The sequence below is a fragment of the Lissotriton vulgaris genome, chromosome 7, assembly GCF_964263255.1.
Source record: "Lissotriton vulgaris chromosome 7, aLisVul1.2, whole genome shotgun sequence".
Classification (NCBI taxonomy): Eukaryota; Metazoa; Chordata; class Amphibia; order Caudata; family Salamandridae; genus Lissotriton; species Lissotriton vulgaris.
Window position 1 is genome coordinate 1,529,439,079 of NC_141695.1, and position 24,169 is coordinate 1,529,463,247.

The 24,169-nt window shown below is 45.0% G+C and overlaps 1 protein-coding gene across 1 annotated transcript in view; it reads right to left on the minus strand.

Annotated features, from left to right (window-relative positions):
- The window catches only part of LOC147705940 (uncharacterized), a 498,565-nt gene extending 477,515 nt beyond the window's left edge, over positions 1 to 21,050 (minus strand). Inside the window, exon 1 of the mRNA XM_086929000.1 lies at positions 20,922 to 21,050. Coding sequence (XP_086785126.1) covers positions 20,922 to 21,041 — 120 coding nt within the window. The 5' untranslated portion in view covers positions 21,042 to 21,050. The remainder of the gene's footprint in view (positions 1 to 20,921) is intronic.
- Between the last annotated feature and the right edge of the window lie 3,119 nt (positions 21,051 to 24,169).

A 24,169-nucleotide genomic window follows, 5' to 3' on the forward strand; every position in this document is an offset into this window, starting at 1 on the left:
GGCGCCCTTGACCATGGTTCTGGGTGGAGGGTAGAAGAAAACTAAAAGTTCAAGACAAAAAGGTAGGGGAAAGAAGAAGCAAGGTAAAAGAACAAGAAGGAAGTAAAAAGCAATAGAAAAGTTGTAAAAGTAGAAATAAAATGAAAAATATAAACCTAGGCACAGAGAGAAATAGGTAATAACTAAAGAAAGTTAGAAAAAGTGGGTAAAAAGACAAGGATTAAAGAGATTTTAACAGGATGCAAAAGTAGGCCCAAAACCATAGCCAGAGTGTGTGATCCACAAGATGGCTGCGCCTATCGCGACCGCATGGGTAGGTTCGCGCGATATTTAGCGCGATCACGCACTTTTGTAGTGCGAACGAGAAGATGAGTTCCCGAACATGTCTTGCACAACGCGACCACGTTAATTGTGACCCGGAACAGGAAATAAGGGAACGCAAGCAGGCGGGACAAACCTCTGTGGTAATTTAGCGCGCTAGCCATCCCGAGCATGCAGGCAACGCCCCGAACACGCGCACCGCGCTCCCGAAGACGAAAAACGGCGCGCGAACGGGCCCAGCAAGCAACTCCGCATGCTTGCGGAGCTACGCGTAGTTCGCGGAGTGCAACTACGTCTTCGCGTAGCTCCGCGGAGTCCGACTCCGCGAACTACGCCCAGGGTTAAGCAAAACCTCCCGGCTGAGCCTCAGGAGTACAGATTTCAATGAGGGCGGGAAAGCGGCGCTTTAAGTAGTCTTAGGGGCGTGGCCTCAAGAAGTGGGCGTGGCCTGACTGCAGGCTCGCTCGCTGCTGTCGGGAATGGCGTTTTTCTAACCCGTGGCGGTGTTAATATCGACTGCCAGGGAGTCAAGAGGTAAGAGTAAGTGCCCCAGCTGTTGTGCAGGTGAGGGGAAGTGCGCAGTTTTAAAATCACAATCACACACAATTTCGGAAATGACACACGTTTTAAAAGCAAAACCTCCCGGCTGAGCCTCAGGAGTATGACGCCTCATCTCACAACTGAGAGGGCACCGGGACCTGCAAGCATGGGTCGAGTAGTGCAAGACACTATTCCCCATCACCCAAACTGGCCCCTTCCCAGATTAACACTACGAGGGTCCTAGCCAAAAAGACCAGTACAAACAACCATGCCAGCTTCAACCGAGGAGCAAAGGCGTCGACCGTCCGAGAGAGAGACATGGTCTATGCCAAAGACAGGCACCCAGGGAGAAAATTCTGTCTCCCGTTTGAGCAGTGTCCATGGACAGTAACTCGTTGGACAGGCATGATGGTAACAGCCAGGAGAGGAACAGGAGAACTCACACAGAATGTATCGTTCTTCAAAAAGGTCCATGCTGGAACTCCAAATCTTCCCATACTGGATAGTATGGAAGCTGGCCACAGTCAGAGAGTGGCTGACAAGGAAGAAGATGGCCCAGGAACTATCCCCATGGATGATCCGGACAGATCTGACCAAGGACCACCATTACTGCTCGGAGCGCCGGACGGAGGACTGTACAGCTCCCCAATGAGATCTCCTGACTGGAAGTGGCCCCGTCCCTATCGTCATCACGTGGAGAGCATTCCAGATACTGCCTGAGGAGCAATCCGGCTCTCTAATCCCGGCTGGCGGGATTCATGGTGTGAAGAACCAAAGACTGGCAGTCGACTGTGACCTGTGGCTGTGTGGGAGCTGATAGCAGACGGCACGACCAGAACTGGTAACAGATCAACATGTTGATATTTTGTTAATGTTTAATAAAGGTTGGAAGGAATGTAATGTCCTCAAGCGGTGTAGCGGTTTAGCTTACTCACTCCCGGAGGTTATGCATTGGCGCTGGCGCATGACATCATGCGCCAGTACAAAATAAAGACGCGTGGCCCCGGAGTGTTAGTCGGGACAACGCGAGTAAACTTATAACTCGTGATTAGTCATAATTGCTGTGCGCTATGTTCCCTATGCGCGGCGGCCCCTTTACACCCCTCATCTGGACTGATGGACTGATAGGTACACAGCCTTTTGTGATTGCTTTCTGTGAAACACTGGGGTCTAGTGCGATAGAGGTATAATGCCTTTGTTGCTTCCACTGGCCCTTCTTTTCACCTGCCCCTGAGTTCTGTGTTTAATTGGCTGGGTCCCTATTAGTGTGTGGCTTTGTGGTCCATGATCATCGTGGGGACCAGTACTGCGGCCACTGCGCCCTTTGCCACCCTGCCATCATGAACAAGGATAAATCCTCTATCTCTGCCTCCACACAGAGGCGCATGGACCAATATATTATGGGCTCCACTGGTGGCTCTCCAGACCTACCTTTTTGTCCAATGAGCTCGCTGTTATTATGCAAGATATCGCAGGTGGCAGTGGAGGCTAGGATCGGTGAGGTGAGGAAGTACGTTGCATTGCTGTGTCAGGATCTCTGTAATGCCACTGCTGAATAACCGAGGCTGAATCTCAGATTTCTTTGGTCGAAGACGAGGTCTCCACTCGTAAGACTCCGGTCTCCACTCTACTTACCCGCACGTCGTAACTTCATAGATGTGCCAAAGATGCAGAAAATCACTCATGGCATAATAATATTTGTAATATTGGGGCTCTGGAAAATGTTGCGGGTGTGGATCCCCAGCAGATTGCGTTCTTCATGGAAAGCTGGATTAAATCCTGGATGCCAGCACTCGCCTCTTCTCTTGGTTTGCCATCAAGAGTGCACACCAGGCCCTGGCCCTTAAACCTGCTCCTGGAGCTAACTCTCGACTGATCATAGCTCGTATTCTAAATTAATACGATAGGTATGCAATCCTTTGAGAAGCCCGGTTGCACCCAGGCCTTAGATGTGTTGATACTAAGGTTCTCCTTTTCCAGATTACACTCGAGAGGTGCAACAATAAAGGTGTTCTTATTTGGAGGTCAAACAGAAGCTAAGAGCTATGGGGCTTCAATATTGTCTGTTGTTTCAGTCTAAGCTTTGTGTCATTCATCTTGATAAATCTTAAATCTTTGCCAAACTCGGAATCTGCATGGCAGTAGCTCACGGGGGATCGCCTGCTACCCGGGCACACTCCTACCTCTTCCAACCGGCGAGGGACTGCTGCTGCCTCGACCTCTCAGTCACTGCCCAAACCCCACGGGTGGCAAACTCGCGCCTGGAGGGGGTGTGGAACTTCCCCATTGATCTCCCCTTCACGCTCCCGGAGAAGCACAACTAACGTCACCATCCAGAGCTGCTTTAAGACCTGCCTCTGGGTGGAAAATGAGGGGCTGGGGGCTGAAGGGCATGCGCCCTCGCCATCTGCTGACCCAGCTGCTCCTTGTGCAGACTCAGATCTCTCCAGCAGTCCTATTATTTGCCTAGGTTAGCATTCTAATGATTATATGATCTCATGTTTTCTGAATTACCCTGTTCTTTCTAGAAATATTTATTTCAACAATTATCAATTTGCTCCATAGATAATTGTTTGGATGTTGCTTGGCGGCTGCTGCCTCAACATTGCTTTTTCTATGATGTGGTTTATTCCCCCCTTTTTGATGGTTTCACAATGTTATGTATTTTGCTCTTCTCACTTTACCTTTTCTTCAGTGCAACAGATGCTTCTAGGGTAAAAGTGTAGGGAGGGGCGGGAGTTGGGGACTGGGTTTTCTGTGCAAAAGGTTGTTTATTGTTTCCTTCTTTCCTTACCTTTTAGATTTTGGCACACACTTTTGTACTGATTGTAACTATAGTTTTGAGGCATTGAATATTTGTATTGCACTGCTGTTACAGTATTTGCTGCACCATCTTAACAGCCTGCTTCTTTGTCTGCTTGTCTTAGGTACCTCCTGAGGCTTCTTTCACACCTTCCACAGGGACTTACAATATATGGGGGGATTTTAACACATTACTAGACTCGACCAAGATAGTACTGGAACTTCAACTTCTTCTAGACTGGCTGAGACTCACCCTCTTGCTAACAGGGTCATTGCTCTGGGCCTTTGCATTCCCTGGAAGACTTGGCATCCTAGGATCCATCAATTCACTCATACATCTGCAGCCCACCACACCCATTCTCCGATAGATCTCATTCTACTGCCCGCCTCTGATTATCAGTGATTGATCCAAATACAAATTTGGCCACAAGGAATCTCAGATCATTCACCCTTACTCCTTCACCTTGGACATCCTCCTCCTGGTATGTGCCCCATGTGGTATTTTCAGGAAAGACTTTTTTTCAATCATTGACTACTTAACTTCATTGAAGTTTTCAAAACAATGACGGACCAGTTTCACCCATTGGTACTCTGTCACAGGCTAGTAAGGTGACAGTATGGGGGTTTGCCAAAACCTACATTAGGACTAGAGAGCCTGAATGCTCTGCCCTCATTACTTAGCTAGAATCCTGCACCATTTACCTGGAAAAATGCTTAGCATCGAATCCCCAAGAAGAGGTCTCCCGAAGCTAGGTCTCACCTGTGAAGATATTCGTTTTCATTCCTTTGAGATGGCCAAACATCTTTGGAAGGCCAATACGTCCAGGATTAATGGCTTGGGTGACAAGAATGGGAAGTTGCTCTATTGACTGGCCTTTCATCAACAAGCAAACAGGATCGTCCCTAAGAATATAGATGACACAGGTTGCTCACAACAGTCTTTTTTTGAGATAGCACAGACCTTTGCTCAATAATATAAGATGCTATACTCAGTAAAGATAGACAGAGATCTGGCTGTGTCTAGTTCCTTCTTCGACTTGGCCCCTCTTCCTAGCCTATCTCTCACTGACTCTCGCCTACTTGAACGACCTTTCACAGCAGAGGAGATCGGGACGCATTGTCCACTCTGGCTTCTGGTAAAACCCCCAGTCCAGATGGCTTTCTTAAGGAGTACTATGCCACGTTTCGGGAAATCCTTCTCCCCTATCACTTGCTACTGCATAGGGAGGTCTGCCAGGCCGGCTCCTTTCCAGTAGAACTGAGCTCGGCCACTAGAGTAGTAATATCTAAGACGTAACCTCGCTCCATGTCCTGCGCCAGTTATCGGCCTAAACCTCTCTTAATTGCGAGGTCAAAGTTTATGCCACGGTGTTGGCTAACAGGCGCAAAAAGGTACTAACTAAATTGGTACAGAGGGAACAATATGGCGTTATGCCCTTCCGGGGCACAAGACACTGTATTTGTCTCCTTCACATGGCTCTGGCCCCCATCATCGATTGCCCCAAGATCTAGGATTGCTCCTAATTGATTTCGAGACGGCATTAAACACAGTGGACTGAAGCTATCTTCAATTGGTTTTGGCTCACACTAGCTTTGGATCGCGCTTTCAGAATATGGTCCTTGTTCATTATTCTAATCCCATGACTCGAGTGCACATCAACAGGGTCCTCTCCGCTCCCTTCCCTATAGAGCGGGGATCAGGCTGGGTTTCCTCCTCCCCCCTTCACTCTGCTTTAGCTATGAAGCCTTTGGCTCAGATCATCTGTACGGATCCCCAGTACTCTGGATGGGCTAGGAGTTCTGGTCATGAAGACTGATTCACTTTATTCACGGAAGATGGACCTCACTGTCTTCAATTGCTTAAGAACTTTGAAGTGGCCTCAGGTCTGAGGGTGAACCCCTCTAAATCTGTGCTGGTTCCCTTGGCATCATCTAGGGACTGTTTTGATCGGCAGACTTCTATCCTGCTTCCCAGGCTTAGTTTTACATATTCAGATATATGGATTGCCTTGCACCTGAAAATCACTTGGGCCTTTAATCTTCAGCCTCTCGTCCGGAAGGTAAAGATGGATCTGGCTAGATTGCAGACTCTTCCTCCTAATGTCCTGGCACATATTGCATTATAGTGGCTATGCAGGGTTTAGTGTGACAGGCTATTGGCGCTCAAACAGGTAGCTAGTGAGGGTGACTGAATAAAGGAAGTTATTTAGGAGTATGGTGCTGCCAGGAAAGGGGAGAACCCAAAACGCCTAGGATGATCAGGAGCTAGGCCCTGACCTATACAATGAGACACAAAACCTGGGCACACATATGATTATTAACAATACATAAAGTAATAAGTAAATGCAGTCCCCATCTGCTGACCCAGCGTCATTCTGGTATCGGAGATCCGGTTATAATTCCAACCCGGAAGCGGGTAAAATAAATGAGGAAAGCAAGTATTAAGGAAGTAGTCAATCGGGCGGGTACATCCGGGACCGCGGAGGAATCTGTAAAAGCAGAGCTCCTCCTGTCAACGTCCTGTCAACATCTCGACGAGACGTTGACAGGAGGAGCTCTGCTTTTACAGATTCCTCTGTGGTCCCGGACGAACCCGCCCGATTGACTACTTCCGTAATACTTGATTTCCTCATTTATTTTACCCGCTTCCAGGTTGGAATTATCACTGAATCTCCGATACCAGAATGACGCTTTTAAGCCCTGAAGAGTCATAGGCACTCTCCTTTGACGAAACACGTATCGGCTGGCGTTTGTCTTTTTGAGATCACTTACGCGTATAAAAATCTGCAAAATATATATCCGGTGTCGACTGCATTTACTTATTACTTTATGTATTGTTAATAATCATATGTGTGCCCAGGTTTTGTGTCACATACTGCATTATAAAAGGTGATGATCCATCCTCGATTTCTGTATACCTTTCAGAACTTACCACTTCACCTGTTGCGGACGTGGTTTCGCAAGTTGGATGGAACCGCAAAGGCATTCCTGTGACGGGGTTCTCGGCCACGCTTGACTTTCTCACATTGTCAATGAGGCTCCTTTGATGGTGGCCTGGTTATTTCTAATCTCAACCTTTATTATTTGTCTTCTTATTTTCTTTTTATCCACGATTGGTTCAACTAGGGATGGTCTGATCCTGCCTATCATCTAGAACTTGATGGGCTTTCCTCCCTTGCAAGCTATTCTCGATGGCTCGCCGGTCTTGATTTCTTTGCCCTTGGTCACTAGAGTGGTGTTCCTTGTATGGAGATGCACTTTGCCATGTACAATGGGTGGCCAGACTCACACAGCAAACCCTCTTTGGCACGGTAAGTGGCTGGGAGAGGTGGCAGTACTCTGTGGTTTTAGATCTTGGGACCTTATTCGTATCTCACAACTGGGAGATGTATGGTCAGGAACACACATATGCTCTTTTCAGGATTTTCAGCAGATGTATACTCTTAAGCACACCCAATTCTAAAAATATCTCCAACTCAGACATGCTCTCCACACTCGTGTCCAGCCAGCTGAAGCCCTCCCAGAGTTTGACCCCCTCGAAGCAAAGCTTCTGATGGGTAAGCTGGACCACAACAGTGTTTTTCAGATATACTGCACCCTCATAATTAATTCCCCCGGCTCATTAGACCACCTTAGAACCCGTTGGGAGGGTTAGATGGGTCCCATGGTGGACGAGGACTGGCGGGATGCCCTGAAGGCCCTCGTGACTATTGTGAATCTGTACTCCTTGACAATGCTTGTGCTCTATTTGATGTACCATGTGTGTGTTATTGTCCTGTATGGTCATGATATTTTCTCTTGTATTGTACTGATTGTGTGCAATGTTTTCTCCCTTTTTGCCAATTTCGATGGCTTAAAATTCAATAAAATCTGTTTAAAAAAAAAAAAAAAGAGAACAGTTGGTCCCAATCAATCAACCAATGACAGCAGTCTTAGGCTATAATGGAAAGGGAGGTAAGAGAAAAGTCTCAAAAGCTCTTGTGAAACACGTCAAGAAAATCATAATTAAGAGTTAGTAAAGCTCAATTTGTGTAGTAATTGCAAATTCCCCCAGACGAGGGATTGAGCACTTTAAATCATGAAGCATTTTCCTACATAATCCAAAGTTAATGGTTAATACAATGGTTATTGGTAATTCTTGGCTACAGAGATTAATCTTGTGCTTGCAAAGAGATGATTCCATGCATTCACTCCACTGGGTTTGTTGTAGATTACATGATTAGGAGTTATGTGTGATCATTAGTTAGTATACAAAACAAGGGGACCCGTAAAGGTAGCGAGGGACCTCGGGTAGTTTATATGTTTTTAGAGCTAACAAAGGTCCTAGCTTTTGGTAGATATCACATATAATGATAAACACAGACTTAATATAAAGACTATGTATCTTTTCTCCAATGTCCAGCCGGACAAGGAGATTTTTATTTCAAAGATTTGGTGAATATATACAAGATTTGGGAAGTGGAGCAAGCCACAATTAACTGGGCACAAGCCTGTACTGAGTCAGAGGGAAAAGAGAGACAATACATGGGTGAAAAAAGGATAGAGTAGCAGGCAAACAAAGTGGAGAAAAACAGTGGCTTATAGTACAATGAAGTATTACATAAGCTCAAAACCGGCAGTAACTGCAACACGTATTACAAAATTGAAAAGGGAAGCAGAACTGCACAAACTGTCGATGTTACGTTTCGATCCCTGTCGCCAAAAATTAAATCGGGATCATCTTCAGGACTACAGTGAACATTTTGCCTGTGTATATTTTAAAAACAAGCCGGTACACTTAATGGAAGTGCATTCACGGCGTTGGGGAACCAGGCGACTGGACGCAACAGTCCATCTGAGGCGCCTAGCGGGTAAGTGAGGGCAGCCTCCCGGTGCTTCTGAGGTATTGAGGTTCAGGTGAGGCACTGGCAAGTAATCTTGGTAATATAAATTGTTGGCGTACTTGGACACCTGGCGTTGCGTGGTCCCGCACAATGGAGGGAGCGTTCCTGCGTTCCGTAATAGGAGCGCCGTCGGGCAGCGAATGGGTCCCCTCTGGAGTCCCAGATGGCGGATGTGTCCAAGTATGCCCCAACGCCGTGAATGCACTTCCATTAAGTGTACCGGCTTGTTTTTAAAATATACTCAGGCAAAATGTTCACTGTTGGGCTGAAGATGATCCCGATTTAATTTTTGGAGACAGGGATCGAAACGTAACGTCGACAGTTTGTGCAGTTCTGCTTCCCTTTTCAATTTTGTAATACGTGTTGCAGTTACTGTCGGTTTTGAGCTTATGTAATACTTCATTGTACTATAAGCCACCGTTTTTCTCCACTTTGCCTGCTACTCTATCCTTTTTTCCCCCATGTATTGTCTCTCTTTTCGCTCTGACTCCGTACAGGCTTGTGCCCAGTTAATTGTGGCTTGCTCCACTTCCCAAATCTTGTATATATTCACCAAATCTTTGAAATAAAAATCTCCTTGTCCGGCTGGACATTGGAGAAAAGATACATAGTCTTTATCTTAAGTCTTTGTTTATCATTATATGTGATATCTACCAAAAGCTTAGGACCTTTGTTAGCTCTAAAAACATTAGTTAGGGGAGGTACATGAGTACTTGCACCTGATTGGTAGGATGAGTAAATAGGATAGCGAAGATTAAGTATTATTAGTGTGCAAAGACATGGTTTCACGGAATGAGAGGTGATCTGTAAATGAGGTGTGGGAAATTTGCAGAAATACAATAATATAGATTAAGGCAGACAGGCATGTAATTTAGAGTAGGTTATATTCTAAGAATGAGAAGGCCTGCAGAGCATGGAATGTAGGTTGAGGGCCAGTTCCGTTGAAGGAAAGAAAGGAGATTGAACTATAGAACGTTTGCTGATGCACTCATCATGCCCAGTCTCTGCCGTCATGCTGGTATCCACTCTCCTGGACTAGTCCATCTGTCCATGGTGAAGCCTACTCTTCTACCCCATCATTGTGTCCTCACTAGTGATTCCCTTTTTCTTAGCTTCCATGCTGGCACGCACTCTACCAGCCTTTATGCTCCATGCATATCTACATGGGGGATCCTTCTTTAAAAAGTTTTGTCAAGCAGCAAGGCTGAAAGAGTTCACCCATGCCACTATCTCCATTGTCAGATTGCATCATAATTCAACCTTGTTGCAAGATAATCAACAAGTATTCCCCGACCCTCTATGCCCATTGTGTCTTTCCTAGTGATGTGTAGTGTTCTGGCACAAAGAGAGTAGCCAGAATGCTCAGAGGGTGTTCTTGTGCACTTCTAGTTCCTATGTATCAATCAATCAATCAATCAATCATTTATGTAAGTGCAGAGACAAGAGTGCTTAAGCCACTGGGTGGCATTGCCAGGCAGTTGTGCCAAACTTTCCTTGATATTGTCAAAAGACCTGCATCTAGCACATCACAATACAAATGCCATCTAAAGTGAACAAATGTGGAAGTCCTGCTTGAGTCACCGATCCGAAAGTTGAACCTCACACTCAACACAAAGAGAAAAGAAAAAAGTCCTTCCGGCACTGGATAATATATCGAATGGTTCCAACTCTGGTGAGGGCAATGGGTTTGTAATAGAGACACAACATGATAAGAGTGGTTTCAATGGCCGTGTAAAGAGTACTGTTCATCATCAAAACAGTGCAGCTCTGTTTGGGGGGCTGTTTGGCATCTAATACGTTGTTGTCCTGGTCCAGTACTGCGCATTCCAGTGCAGGCTGGTTTCTTTCTACTACCACAGAAGAGTTAAAGGGATAGCTCTAAAGAGACAAGCACTAGACCTTGTAGGTTAGACAAGCATTGGCAATGCCACTTGGTTTCGCCATATTGATAAGTTTAGTGTTGTAGTTTTTAATAAAGAGCATTATTATAATGCTAATCTATGCTAACCTGCCTATTTGGTCACATTAGACTTACTCCAGCTCTTTCTGCCTAGATGCTTCCCGAAAAGCATGCGACCTTTGGGCTTTTATTTAGGACTTATGTGGCTGCATAGAGTGCTAGAGCTTCGAACTTGCTGCTTGTTTGTTCTTTGATAGGCAAGTCTGGATTGTGTGCTTTTCTCTTAATCTGCATTTACACTTATTTTGTTTGTATCAAAGCAGTTCTTAATTTGTAAATCATAAAGTGCTGGGGCTAAAAGTGAACTTTTAAAAATGCCGAAAAACACCTCAACAACTCTATAAAAAAACTAAACTCTAAATACTCCTTCTCTTGAATGAATTATCTCCAAACAATTTCCAATTAATGCAAATCCAGCCGGAGGGCTTCTTACCGGAGGGCACATGCTGGCACAGTCGCTCCTGGGTCCCTGACGCTGCAGTCTCGCCGCCGCCGCTTTCCACCTCGCGGCTTGAGACTACAGCTCCCAGGGAGCTTAGCGGCCACTTCCTGATTCCGGCCACAGCGGGCCTGGAGGCGCTACTTGAAGAGGACGCTCCCTCGGTGGAGCGGGGGTGCAAATCCAGCGGAGGGCTTCTTACCGGAGGGCACACGCTGGCACAGTCGCTCCTGGGTCCCTGACGCTGCAGTCTCGCCGCCGCCGCTTTCCACCTCGCGGCTTGAGACTACAGCTCCCAGGGAGCTTAGCGGCCACTTCCTGATTCCGGCCACAGCACGCCCGGAGGCGCTACTTGAAGAGGACGCTCCCTCGGTGGAGCGGGGGTGCAAATCCAGCCGGAGGGCTTCTTACCGGAGGGCACACGCTGGCACAGTCGCTCCTGGGTCCCTGACGCTGCAGTCTCGCCGCCGCCGCTTTCCACCTCGCGGCTTGAGACTACAGCTCCCAGGGAGCTTAGCGGCCACTTCCTGATTCCGGCCACAGCGCGCCCGGAGGCGCTACTTGAAGAGGACGCTCCCTCGGTGGAGCGGGGGTGCAAATCCAGCCGGAGGGCTTCTTACCGGAGGGCACACGCTGGCACAGTCGCTCCTGGGTCCCTGACGCTGCAGTCTCGCCGCCGCCGTTTCCACCTCGCGGCTTGAGACTACAGCTCCCAGGGAGCTTAGCGGCCACTTCCTGATTCCGGCCACAGCGCGCCCGGAGGCGCTACTTGAAGAGGACGCTCCCTCCGCGTCGCGGGACGCGCGCGGGCGGGCGCCGGGCTAAGCCCGGGCAAAGGGCGGGCCCTCTGTGGCCCTCAGAGGCACGAGGAGGACGGGACGGGGCCACCCCCCATCGCCAATTCTATAAGGTACTTTCTTATGACCCACTGGCCAACCCCCATTTGGGAACTGTGGATACTGAAAACACTGCTGGGACTATTTGCTCGCTGTCATTAACAATTGTGTCTGTTGTTCCGCGTAGCAACCCATTTCTTTGAATAAGGGTAAGCAATTGTCAGCATGTCTCCAAGGGGTACCCGCAGCAAAACAGCTGCCACTGGGGCTGGCCCTGTGACCGGCCCCATTGACCTTTTTATAACTAAGGCCAATGATGCCATCAATCAGGGCATTAGCCTTTTAGAACGCAGGGTATCACAAGATCTGGCACATGCCAAACGTTCTTCACTTGGCCTTATTGCCACCGCTACTACACCTGCAGAGGCTATGCCAAACAACATCAGACCCCTACTTAATGTATGTGCTGACATTCACACCATTCCTAGCGAGGTTAACCTCTCAGCCTCCATTCCCCTGTTAGATTCAGACACCGATATCAGCACAGACTTGGAAAAAACTCCTGATCTACCCATCAACCCCTCTCCCAAAGTAAAATCTGCTGACAACACCAGGCAACTGAGAGGTAGACAAGAGGGTGCAGTCCAAAAACAGAAATCACACGCACCAAAGCCCCGGATTACCATGGTCAGGAAATATGGCCGGGCACAAAGAAAGTCTGGGAAAAATACCAACTCTGTCCCTAACCACAATGCGTCCAGGGTTACGGTAATATCTCAAGGGTATGAAAGTGAAATGGTTCAGCAGGGCAGAACAATGGATACTAATGATAACACCGACAAGGCATACGACCCTATGTTGGAAAGACTGGGGGAACTATTAAGTATTTATTTATCCCCCATTGAAAACAGGCTTACTCGAATAGAAAAACAACTAGCTGAATTGAGTATCCCTATTAAGAATTTCCTGAAGGAAGGTCCTGCAAAAAGCACAAATAATAGTAACACCACCAAAATAGCAGGCACCAAAATCAATATTCCTCAGGCACCTCCAACAAACCCAAATAATGCACACAAAGCTCCACCTGCCGCACTGGCTAATGGTCCAACCATTAATCAAAAAGCACCAACATTGCATATTAATAGCGCACCCCCAGACAAAAGGAAGGACCCTGGCACTAATACCAACATTAACACTAAACCCCCAAATGTGAGTACCACAGGTCACTCTGCAATTTCAACAAGCAGCCCTACCACGGCCCAACCTATACCAAAAACATCTAGACAAGTTCCTGCCCGCATTAACCTCCCACCGGAATGCGGTGCATATGTATTAGTGTTAGTAAATGTCACCAAGCTAAGGAAGGATCAGGATGAAAATCCCACATCCCTCAAAAACAAAACCCTGCACTGGCTAATTGCTAACTGCAATTACCCTATTGATGGTGCAAGGGAGATTATTAACACACAGCGAGTGGGTTGGATTGGCCCACTCAGGAAAAAATTTGAGGGCGACTGTGTCACCATAAGCTTTAGAAATCCACAATGGGCAGAGAAAACCCTTGCCAATGCCCCTTTACCATCGCCCTGGGAATTCAACACCACGCTCCTTCCCTTAGGATACTTTTACAGACATCTGATACCCCCCGAACAAGCCACGGCTAATCTCCCCACAAATTCTTATCAGGATCTGAACTTTGGAGCAAGGATTAAATCACCCCTTTTTATCCAGAATCAGAACCCTAATGCCGTCCACTCTAATAGCCGTAACTGGCACCCACAACCCCCAATGCCAATCCCAACCCCCAACCCTCCGCAGTTCTTTCAAGCCCCAACCATGCATCAAAGCAATTATAGAGATAGGCCTTACCCAATCTCTAATCCGTTCCAGTTTGCACAGATGACTGAAGTTAGGCCAATGTACAACTTCCCCACTTACAATCGGTTCGATTACTTATCATCTCTAGACGAACAGGATTGACTGAGTATATCCCCCAACAAAGAAATGTACAACGATGTAAAAGCCTGCAACTCAGAGGGTCTCATAACCCCAGCTGTATTGCACCACGTCCAAACTGCTTTTACAGAATCTATAATGTCGGACAGTATCCTGGCCATTTCTAACGAACTACCTCACCATGATAATGGGAATACTGGGAATACACTTGCCAAACATGGAACCAAACATGGCTTATCAATTCTAAGCTGGAACGTTGCAGGTTTGGAATCTAAGCTCTCGGACCCTGCATGGATTGAACTAATTAATGATGCAGACATACTTATGTTCCAAGAAACTTGGGCTGTTGATAATCTGTACATTGAAGGCTACCACTGCTTTAGCTTGACATCAGTAAAACCTAGCCTCGGCCGAGCAGTGGGTGGTCTTTTTATGGGGATCAGAATTCTGGCAGGCGGTACAATTAGAGATCTGAAGCTAGATAACCTTGCCAATCCCAATATTCAAATTCTGGAATACAAACCGAAATCAAAGACCACAATTTATTTAATTAATTTTTATAATAATGATTTTTATGGTGTACCGAACAAAAACTTTGTTGCATTATCCAAGGTTTTAAACACGATTGATTGTTCCTTGTCTGTAGATACCAAGACTAGCATTCTGATTGGGGGTGATTTTAACGTGAAACTTATAGAGAACTATGGATCTACTAACCTTGATTACTGTAATGACCGCAGGGGTTTGGAACTGATCAGCATACTTTCTGATTTTGATCTTGTTGATGTAATGAGTGTAGGGTATGATATGAATTTTCCATATGCCCCCACGTTTAAGGGCAGGGATAACGGTTCAATTATCGATTACATATTTACATCACCTCTGCTAACAGATTGTTTAATTAAAACTTCTGTGGTGCAAACGTCTTTCAGTGATCACAATCCATTGTTAGCTATTTTTAATTTCGTACCCAGTCCAATTTTTAAGAATCTAAACGGGGCAAGGGATATTACACCCTCAATTGATGGCCTTCGCCTAAAATGGAGGGGAATTGATTGTGGGGCCATCATAGATACGGTTCAGGAGACACATCCCGATTTGTTGAAATCCCTCTCTTCCCCAAGCACAAACTATGAAAAATTGATCATAGACTTTGAAGCTTTATGCTCAAATATAAAAATCCTCCTGTCAGTCCCACTCCCTAATGAACACAAAGAGCCACGGTGGTTTGATACATCTTGCTCCGTGGCCAACAGAGATTTAAGAAAGGCTCTCTCTGCCAAACCCAGATGTAAAGATGTAGTTCGAGCTGCCAGGAAAAACTACAAAGATAAAATATCGGAAAGGAAGGCAAACTTGCTCTCCGAACACTGGGATAAGCTGGTCATTAGTGCCAATCTGGGTGGCAGCGCCCCATTTTGGTCGGCTGTCAGGGGAACGAGGGAAATGGGCAAAGAGCTTACACAAATCAGCTGCAATATAACCAGTGCAGCCTGGGAGACCCATTTTTCTAATATTTATGCTGCCCCCTCTGACGAGCACCTTTTCCCTAATATGGGCCAAACAGAAGGCTTAGAGATTTCGGACCAAGAAGTCAGGAAAGCCATAAAAGAGAGTCTAGGTAACAAGGCGCCCGGACCAGACGGTTTCCCTATCGATATTATTAAACACAACGCTGCGCTATGGACACCAATACTCCTTAACATCTTTAAGAGTCTCCCACAAGTAGCCATGCCTGTCACCTGGGCTACTAGTATCATCGTTCCCATTTATAAAAAGGGAGACAGATCAGACCCAGCAAATTACCGTCCCATTTCCCTTTTGGATAACACTTTAAAAATACTAGGACGTATAATTTATAATAGGGTACTGGAATGGGCGTCTGATACTGACTTTTTAGATCCTTGTCAGATGGGGTTCAGGAGCGGGGTAGGAACAGTCGAGCAATGTCTAAATCTAAAATTGATAATCGATAAATATTGCATTGCCCGCTCATCCCCTGCCTACCTAGCTTTTATGGATCTTTCATCCGCATTTGATCTTGTGAACAGATCTAAGCTTTGGTTAATTCTCCTGTCGAATGGCCTTGATGCCACTCTTGTTAGATTTTTAGCCTATCTCCATACTGACCTGAAAGCACGGGTACGTATCGGGATGGGCGGAGAGGTATCGGGAGCCATTGAGATAGGGAGGGGGGTGAGACAGGGGTGCGTTCTAGCACCCCTGCTGTTCATCATTTATATTAACGGCCTGTCCAATTGTCTAAAGAAAGCTACCCCTGATGTCCCAATAATTCTAGGCAACCCCCTACCCGTGCTTTTATATGCAGACGACGCTGTCCTTATGGCACGTACACCTAACGCCTTACGTCTGCTTGTACATAGTTTTGTAAATTTTATGGAGGGACTGGACTTGAAAGTTAATTTTAAAAAGTCTTTTATCATGTCCTGTGGGGCGGGCAAAAGGAAACTCAGCACAATTCGAATCGGAACAGATAAACTAGAATCTGTCCATAAGTTTCCTTATCTGGGGTTGGTTTTCGCTGCGAACAGCTCGTGGAGTGGGCATGTGGCCCACGCCACGAGCAAGTTCTCGAAAGCCAACAATTCTGTTCTGAGTCTCCCCCGCCCAAAGAAAATCGGCGCCACAAAGGCTATTGTTAAGATTTTTAAATTACAGTGTTCTCCTGTTGCCACGTATGGAGCTGAAGTTTGGGGATCGGTCAGCAGCATTAGTATCCAAAGAGAGGAAAACCGTTTCTGCAGAAAAGTGCTGGGTGTACCGATCTCCTCTTCTGATTTTATCTGCCATAATGAACTTAACCTCCCCTTCATAAGTGATTTTATCAAAGCAAGACCAGTTCTCTTCTGGATTAGAATCTGGAGGAATGATGCTGCTGTCCTTACACAAAACATCATTAAGGATTGCCTAAATTGTGAAAATGGCATGCAGATCCCCTGGTTCAAAGAAGTTTTTAAAACACTTAATGAAATTGGTAGAGGTATCTTGTTCACTGATCCAACGGCAATCGAACTAAAGGATAAATTCGAGGTCCAAAAGGCACTTTATGCACTTTATCGTAATGAACGGTTTGGAAGAGAATCTCAGAAATCAAGGGTCAAGAAATACATAGGAAATGGTCTCTGTATGCAAATTATGCCGCCCTACCTCTCACTCCCCATGTCAAACTGGGAGCGATCTTTATTATTTCGTCTAAGGGCAGGAACTGTGAAATTTTTGCTGTCTTTTCCTTTGGGGTACCGACATTGTACAGATCTTACCCCTTGCCCTTGCGATGGTATAAGCACTCAAGATGATTTGCACTTTCTGTTTTTCTGTAAATTTTATGTGAGATATATCAAATGGCTTTTAACCCCATATTTTAGAAAACTTAGACCTCTCACACTTCAGGAATCCTATATGTTGGTGCTTACCTTGGACACTGATGAACTGACCTTTCGCACCAGCACTTTTTTAAGACTAGCCATACGTGCACGCAAGACAATGGAAAGTCCCTGAAATTAGAATCAGTCATAATGATACTACTGTAAAATTTTATAAGATAACGAAATTTACTGCTCAATCACTGTATGAATTACTTTGTTATTATGGAATGTTATTTATATAATTGTTTTGTATTATATGTATATGTGTGTTTTTGCTGTGTTCGGTACTTTTATGAATTTTATCAAATTCGAATAAAGGTCTTTTGAACTTGAACTTGACTCACCTTTATAGGGACACAAACACAATAAGTGTAAATTCAGCTGGAGAGAAAACCCCAAACCAGACCTGCATATGCAAAATCAAACAAGCTGAAAGTTCCACGCTTCAATACACTGCAGCTATATAGGTCCCAAATAAAAGCCTAGAATGCTTAGTTTATAAAATACAACGTGCCAGGGCTGAAAGCAAAATACAGGTCCAAGACATATATTTCTTTGGTTCGATCTGAACTTAATAGGATACTAGTTTCAGCAATTGTCAAATGCCTCGCTAAGCTACAACTCTAAATTCATAAACCAAATGTGTACGAAGCTTGACACAAAGAACTACCACCCCTACATATTAAAAAAATACCATGAACTTAAACACAATATATTTTATTTTGGAATAGTAGTAATATTAAAGATTTACAATGTTAATATTGGTGAGCAGCCTTTACGACGCGGGCATTACCACACACTGCCATTACTACGCTGCTTTTACAATGCAAGTCGTTACAACGACTTGCACTGGAGGGCGCTGTTGGATAGGGAATAGTTTAATTTTCTATTCCAACACCTTCCCTACTGTAACGTGGGCTGGAGTTGGAATTGAAAATCATACTATTCCACTATCCAGCGCTTACAGTGCAAGTCGTTATAACGACTTGCGTTGTAAAAACAGCGTTGTAATGGCACGCGTGGTAATAGCCCGCGTTGTAGTGTCATACAACCGTTAATATCACAAACTACACTACGTGATCTGTCCCCCAAAAAGCTACATTTAACAGAAAAGTATTTCAAATGCATGATGGAGGTTGACTTAATTAAACGGAGATGGATGTTAAATAAACCAGGCATGGGAACACATGGAGAGAAATATTGCCTTTCAGCGGTAAATGGTATAGTCCAAAGCTCTGTTTTTAATATAAAATCAGGGCCTTCAGTGGTCATATCACTAAAAAATAATAGATTTGAAAAGAATATTATTGTCTACAGGTGCTCGTGGAAGACAATTTCTATGGCCTGGAATCTAGAGAATGCTAAAGCGATTCTGGTAATTTACTGACCTCTGCTGGTCGTTTTCTATCAAGACAGTTAAATAGAGGTAGTTCCCAGAAACATTTAAAAAAGAAAGTCCCTAAGCAGAAAGTAATTCTGGTATTTTACTGACATCTTCTGGTCGTTTTCTATCAAGACATTTAAATAGAGGCAGTTGAACAAGCAGAAAGCAATTCTGGTATTTTACTGACCTCTGCTGGTCGTTACTATCAAGACAGTTGAATAGAGGCAGCTGAACAGAAAAAAAAGTCCCTAAGCGGAAGCAGACAAGTCCAAGGGATGATCTCCAGAGCTCACAAAGTACATTCTGATATAAGTATGTACTAAAGTATGTACAAGAGAAGTATATACAAGAGCTTTTGAATGCTCGACCTGAAAAACCAATTCAATTATTTAGTAGCCACAAATGTATGACTACTCACTAAGTTTCATGACGAGACAACAAATCAGGATGCAGGTTATGCGATACCACACACTCCAGTTCTTTCATCAGATATCATTGCTCTTGTGGCGTGAAGGAGAGAAAATGCTCACAGAAAAAATATGGGCTTTTTAAAGGGTTCTGGTGGTCACAAGCAGTGCTATCATTATTGTTGGCATGTGTTCAAATCACATGTTACTGGCTTTTAAGTGAAAAAACATCACATAGTTAGACGTTTCTAAGACTCGTTTTGCGTCCCACCATATCGCAGGTGTAATGCCCTGCTGTATCCCAAGCTGAGGGATCAAAGAGAGTGAACAGATACAGGCAGAAAAACTAGGAGAAAGGGGAGCTCATATCAGGTAGAAAATAATGCATTATGGCATATACATATTTTGTAAATCAGAAGTATTGGGCCTGGCCCCATGCATTGTAATATTGTAACTGAAACCATTGGAGAAATTTGTTCCACTCAATATTATTAACGATTTAGGACAGTGCAGTCATGGACCAAACTACCCAATCAGGCTTAAAAAATATATACAGGGAAGAAAAATGGCTATTCACCAGCGAGATGGCTTCCCCCTTCATAGCCAATGATTCCCCTAATTTCCAAGTGCTCAAACGGTGTCCCACCCTGTTATTCTGATATGATGAATGATGAATTATGATGGCAATGTAACCATAACAAAAGTATTACATTGCCTTTTAATTAACAGAGTGAAAGCATAATTCTACAACCTACTTGGTCCACTTACACCGGCCTAAACGCTTTGACTTACACAAGCTCACGTTCAGATCACCTTAATAAACAAATAGGAGAACATTTGAAACCCCTCATTCCACTAACTGAACTTTATTTGTAAGTGTACTCTGGTACATTGGCAACTTTGCATACTACAAACTAGCAGGGATGCCATGATAGCTTTAAGCGCTTAATCTTGCAGCCCACACATCCCTGAAAGTAATTCCTCTAGAACACATCAGAAGTGCCGGTTCCTAATAAGGTTCGCCTCGATTCCGACTCTACTATGACAATCACCCTTTCAGGTAATGTCACTTTGCATGAACCTGTCAATGAGGCTGGACACTTTCTGCTTAGTGTGTATGTTTGCTAGTTTATTCATCCTTAAATAAATCCAGTGGCATGTGACTGCTCACTGCTGCTAAGTATTATACAAGCCAAACTCGGAAACCAATTTTGACTTGTATTTGTGTTGCCGGCTTATTTACCTACATTTATATTATTGCGTGACTTCATCAGATGTGTCTGTAAAATTGGCTCTTTGTCCCGAGCAGCAGTTTGTGCCCAGAATTCGCCTCCATGATAGGTGGTCACCCTAGGGTAAGTAGAAAGCTATGTCTGCGGGATAGACGGAGCAGGATCGATGTAGCACACAGGTTATCCCTTCACCCCTGTGGCTGTCTATAGAGCCTATAGAGCCAAAGGCAACCTTTTTTTGCAGCGGTGGCCCTTCCCTGGCCGAGATATTTCAGGGCTGTGCCCTCCCCCCCACCCCACCCCTTCGCTTAAATTAGTGCCTGTACTTTTCACCAGGGACTGTGGTCTGTATGTTTATGGATACTGCTGAGACCCTCCTCCTGAGGGCTGGGCCGAAATTCCCTAGCCAAGTTTATTGGCCTGGCCATACCGGGTGGTGCTACAGTCTTACCCCCTAGGCTGATTCTCAGTCCTGCAGGGCCTGGCCTCATTTAATAAAACAAAATGTTGTACGTTCATGCCCAATACAATGTTGCTAAATAACAATTTAGCAGTAAACCCTGAGCACACGCAACTCAATCCGTGCAGTGAGAATCTCGCAGCACACATGCCCATAAAAAATATAATAAAAAAAACAGGAGTGTCGATTGTTAAAATAGGCCCTTGTACCCAATGCCCAAACTCTGTCGCCCTGTCCGAACGCTGCCCTCTTTTTGGCTAGTGTGACACCCACACCCTCTGTATCCCGCCGTCGCCGATGTGTTGAGCATTTTACCTCCCATCTGCTCCATGGTGATGGAGATGGCTTCTTCCTCGGTGAGGGGTGACTTCTCCGCGGAACATGTGTCCTGGTCTGGACCCTGACTCGCCTCTTCCGAAAAACCGCAGACTTCATGGCCGTCACAAGCAGCTACTCAGCAGGCATTGCAGACATCAGCCCAGAGCCACTTCTGAAGAACAGCCAGCCCCCCCCGCAGCAAAGACGATCGTCCAGTGCGCCTCCAATCGGCCACTGGCACGCTTCCTTTCCTATTGTCTCACTTGAGGCCCATCTGGCTTCTGTTTTGGGGAGATAAGCAAGCCGCATACGGTGTGCACCGACACCAAGGAAACCAGAGGCCAGTGATTAATGGGGTTCACGTCAAAACCGCTCATTTCAGGGCGCGATAGTCTCACATGAATAGGTGGTTTAAACGTGTGGACGAGGACGTAAAATTCTACATCTAAACATTGTGCAAGTCTTTCAGATTTTTGGTAAGTGTTAATACTCCATGTTAACATGTGAGGTTTAAATGATTGCCATGACGAAAATATGAAAGCCAGTAATCGGGGCACAGACCAGCCAGTGCATCACCCGTTCACTTCATGTTTCCTTCACACACTACACCGCACCACACAAACGTCCGCACATAACCACATAGGGGTCGAAACACGCAATGCATTGTGAACAATATTTTAACAAAGAGAAGTAATATGTTCAACACTCCCAGAGTAAACAAACAACGAGAATGATATGGCCAAATATTTAATTATCCTTAACTTTAAAAAAAAGTCCGCCATTGCTGCCAAGCATCCCAGTTTTCAAATTGGCAGCTTATAATTCCCAGATTCACAGGCGCGTAGATGTAGTGCAGAGAAAGAGTAAGGGAGGGCCAGATGTACATAGACTTCCGTTTGCGATTTCCTAATAGCACATTTTTGGGATTTGCTATTAGGAAATCTCCAACAGCTATGTACAACAGTGTGTTTTACACTGTTTGCGATTCTCACTGGGTTGCAAGGGACCTACCTCATTAATATTCATGAGGCAGGTTACCTGTCACTCACAGAGATGGTGGCCTGCTGGGGTCAGTAAACCACCATGTCTTTGACTGCTTTTTAAAATATTTTGAAATGAAGCCTGCTTTCCTTAAAGGAAAGTTAGAGCTATTGGCATTGTACATTACAATGTCTTTTACCTATGTGTTTTGGTTTGGGGTGTATGTATGTTGTGTGGAGTGGAATTATGTGGGTTGGACTGGAATTGGTGGGGTGGAATTGAGTGGTGTGTAGTGTATTTCTGCAGTAAAATTATGTGCTATGGTGAATAGATGGGGGAGAGCTGCACAGACTAGATAGAAAGGAAGATAGAGCGGATATGTAGTTTGTGCACGAAGTGGTGAACAAACCCCATATAGAGGAGCAGAAAGAGATTGTGAGAAAGACCGAAAGAAGGAGAGAGCAGGCCACAGATGCATAAAGAGGGAGCCCCTGTGTATGCAGAAAACACCCCAACAAGAGGAGGAGAGCGTGGGTTTGAGGGACAGAAACCTTGAAAAGGCATGGGAAAGTAACTGTGCTCAAAGACCTGAAGACAACCATATGAGAGAGGCGGGAAGAGGTTGTGTGAGAAAACGAGAGAGAGGGGTGCAACAGAGTAAGAGAGAGAGGGACGAGTGGGAGTGACACCTAGAGGTGGGGTAGGTGAGAAGTGGACCTGTGCACAGCACCAGGAGGTACAGGAAGGGTGCATGTGTGACCAGGCAGTATAGGTGGGAGAGAGGGATTTGAGGGAGGTTTGAGAAGGAGCAGGGGCTTGCGAAATGAGAGGGGCAGTGATAGTATGAGGAGGAGATGAGAGAGGCAGTGGTTGTGTAGGGAAGAGATGACAGGGTTGGTGAAAGTGCAAGGGAAGATGGGTTGCATTGGAATTATTTGTTATGGAATTGTGTGGAGTGGAGTTGTGTAGTGGAAATATATGGCATGGTATGCTGTGGAAGTATGTGGATAGTAATTAAAAGGTATTAAGTGTACTGGAATTATGTAGAGCGAGATAGTGAGTTGTGGAGTTTATTATGTGGAACAGTATTGGTCTTGTGAAGTAGCATGTTGTGGAGTTGAGTTTGTGGTGTGCTGTTACAGTCTGTGCCATGATGTGGAAATCTGTGGTATGGGTTGGAGGTATGTGGTGTGTTGTGGAATTGTGTTGTGTATTTGAAATATGTAGTTTGGTGTGGAATTATGTGGTGGGTATTGTAAATGTGTGGAGTTGAATTGTGTGACCTGGAGCTGTGTGGCTTTGAGTAAATTATACTTATTGGAATTATATGTCATGGTGTGGAGTGCATTTATGTGGATTAGAAGTATGTGGCATAGATTGCTTTTATATGGGGTGCATTTATGTTGTTTTGAGTAGAGTGTAATTATGTGGAGGGTAAATATGCAGCACTGAGTGGTATTGTGTGGAGTGTAATTATGTTGCATGGTGTAGTATTGTGTGTCAACAACATTTAAAAAAAGGTAAATCGAAAGGCAACTGCAGAATGCTTTAAGTGTATTGGCAGTAGGAATGTGTAAACGCTTTCAGGACAAAACCTGACATTTTGAAACAAGCATTTTCAATGCAATGGGTCTCGCATTTGGGAGAGTTAGAGGTATTGGCGTTGTAAATGACAATGTCTTTTACCTATGTGTTTTGGTTTGGTGAGTAGTGGATTTATGTGGTGCGGAGTGGAATTATGTGGGTTGTACTGGAATTGTTAGCTGTGGAATTGGTGGGGTGGAATTGTGCGGTGAAGAGTATATTCGCGTGGTGGAATTTAGATTCTCCTATCACCATGACTAGAGAATCTGGATTTCATTAAAGACACGGAGGCTCACATTATGCATGTTCTTTTAATGTAGTCTCTAAGCAGCCGCATACATCATAGTTAAAAGGTTCCATAAAAGAACATTCAGAATAGATAAAGGGCATGAGCCAACATGAATCAACCTATTAGAGATCTCCAGGGCTTTGAAATCAGAGACTCTACGACAAAAAATAAGACAAAGAAGAGTTGCTAGTTTGATGGAGAGGAATTTTCTATTCAAAAAGGGATTTTCAGGCCACAACTTGAAAAGATCCATAATCAAGTTCACATCCCATAGTGTATCATATTTGGGTTTTGGGGGTCTCTTCAAACGAATACTCTTCATTACTCTGCAAATAATAACATTTTTACCCACAGCCTCTTCTGAAACCGCGTGATCTTGAGAAGGGCCTTT